The sequence below is a fragment of the Egretta garzetta genome, unplaced genomic scaffold (assembly GCF_000687185.1).
Source record: "Egretta garzetta isolate BGI_Z169 unplaced genomic scaffold, ASM68718v1 scaffold402, whole genome shotgun sequence".
Classification (NCBI taxonomy): Eukaryota; Metazoa; Chordata; class Aves; order Pelecaniformes; family Ardeidae; genus Egretta; species Egretta garzetta.
The window spans coordinates 774,674-776,849 of NW_009258823.1; the positions used below are offsets into that span (position 1 = coordinate 774,674).

At 60.6% G+C, this 2,176-nt stretch overlaps 1 protein-coding gene across 1 annotated transcript; it reads right to left on the reverse strand.

Moving 5' to 3' along the window:
- Positions 1–237: 237 nt before the first annotated feature.
- On the reverse strand, positions 238–1,364 carry FAM155B (family with sequence similarity 155 member B; the record flags this gene model as incomplete). Its single annotated transcript, XM_009633778.1, has 2 exons — positions 238–653; positions 1,193–1,364. Coding segments are annotated over 2 exons (588 nt in total), but the record flags the coding sequence as incomplete, so codon positions are not given.
- Between the last annotated feature and the right edge of the window lie 812 nt (positions 1,365–2,176).

Consider the following 2,176-nt stretch of genomic DNA (forward strand, 5'->3'; position numbering starts at 1 on the left):
CGCCGCCCGGCTGCTGCTGACCGAACCCTTCTCAAAGCCGAGTCCCGCAGCCCTGTGCGCATTAGAGACTCTTCATCACGGGGATGCCCCGCGGCGAGCAGCTCTTGGGGGTATGTGCGGGGGTGTGTGTGTGTGCGTCACCCCCAATCCCGTGCCCCCCATTGGAGGAATAGCATGTGCCCCCCTTCGTGGAAAAAGATCTGGCGTTCTTCTTGGAGGTCGGCTTTCCCCTCCGCATCACTCATCCCGTGCCACGCTCTCCTCCAGGGCGGGCAGGGCCTCCAGGCTGAGCCCTCCGCCGGCCGCCCCGCTGCCGCCGTGCACGCTGGAGAAGGACACCATGGTGTGGAGAAGCATCAGGACCAGCACGCACAGCCTGATCCTGCTGCTGCCGAGGCGAGACCCTGCGGAGACCGGCAGCAAGGATGGGGAGTGGGGCTGGTGGTACTGGTGGTGGTGGTGGTGGTGGTAGAGGTGGTAGTGGTTCTGCCGTTGGTGATGGAGGTGGGGATCGTGGCGGTGGAAATGGAGCGACTCTGACGCCGTGGATTTGGGGGATGTGTTGTCGTTGCTGTCTGGGGGGTGGTCGCAGGAGTCCCATTGCACCTCGCAGCACTTGGCCTCCTCCTCGGGCAGCTGGTTCTCCAGCAGCCCTGCGGGAAGGGAGCGGAGGAAGAGGAGGGGGTCAGTGGGAGACCACTGCGGACGGGGCTGCAGTGGGACCGAGCCCTGGTGCCTGCCAGCCATGCGACGAGCAGAGCCCGAGAACCCAGAGACCCCCCAGGACCATCCCCCAGTGGGGCAGGCAGAGACCACAGCCCTGGGACATGTTCGGGACTCCCAAACGCTGCTCGTAGCAGCTAAATCTCCTGACCCTGCTTCCATCCCGTCACCTCCAGCCCCTTACACGCTTGCCTTCGCTTTCGGTTAGAGCTCTCATTCCCTGCGCTAAGCTGCGGGGCTGTTGCCCCATCTCCGTCAACTGCTCACACCTCACCCCCAGATGGCCACGTTTCGGCAGTCAGGCAGCGCTCCACGTGTTTCCACGCTGTACCTCCTCCCCCTCTGCCCCCAAAAGCCTCCAAAATCTGGTGCACGGCTTGCAAAGCGCGACGGGGCTCATCAGCACCCACCCCTACCCCGTCCCCCCAGGGTGTGCGGGAGCCCGGCCCCGCTCCCCGGACCTCCTTACCCGTACAGATGAAGCCAGGCAAACCTCCATAGATCAGCTCGTCATTGTCCGGTAACACAAACGGGCACCTGGTCTGCACCTCCAGGCAGTATTGCTTGCATGGGATCCGGTGTCGGCACTGTTGTTGGGTCACGTTGAAATACTCGGAGCACAGCCAGGCCTTGTAGACAGCCTAGGGGAAGCCAGCGAGAGGGACACGTCATTCCCCAAATGCCGGGGCAGCCGAAGCATGGCAGAGACCCGGGGGGAGAGGGGAAGGGAGGCCTCCTCGTAGCTGGCGAGGAACCTCGGGGCCGCTTACTGAACTCCCCGACCGATTAAAATAAACCACTGAAGGGCTGGGACTGTGGAACTCGCCTAACGATCGAAATTCCCCACAAAAATAAAGCTAATTAGCCACACGGACTAAGGTCCCCTACAGGCAGGCACTGTGACAGATCACGGTGACTCTGCCAAGACCGGTGGCCCAAGCGCTTGGTCCATCACATGAAAAATTCGAGCACCGCTTATCGCCCGTCCCAGAGCATCTTATAGAATCATTGAATCATTTAGTTCGGAAGAGACCTTTAAAATCATCGAGCCCAACCATTAACCTTACGCTCCCATCCCACCACTAAACCCTGTCCCTAAACGCCAGGTCTGCCTGGCTTTTAAACACCCCCAGGGATGGGGACTCCTCCTCCTCCCCGAGACACCCCGCCACTCCCCCGAAGCAGGGTAGGGATTTACGCCTCCTCTAAAGCACTTTGGTCCCCATCAGCTCGGAACACGGGACATGGGACAGCAAACAGACCACCGACTGATCTTGATCGGAAATTTTCAAGATTCGCAGAAATCCAGCACTTTTCGCTGCGCCGTTTCTTTTGGCTCAGGTGGGCAAACTTTGGGGGGGGGGACGGGGACGACGACACAGACAGATGGACAGACACACGTTCATGTTACAGGCATAGTTTGACACTGCGATGTACCAGATCGCCTTTCCAC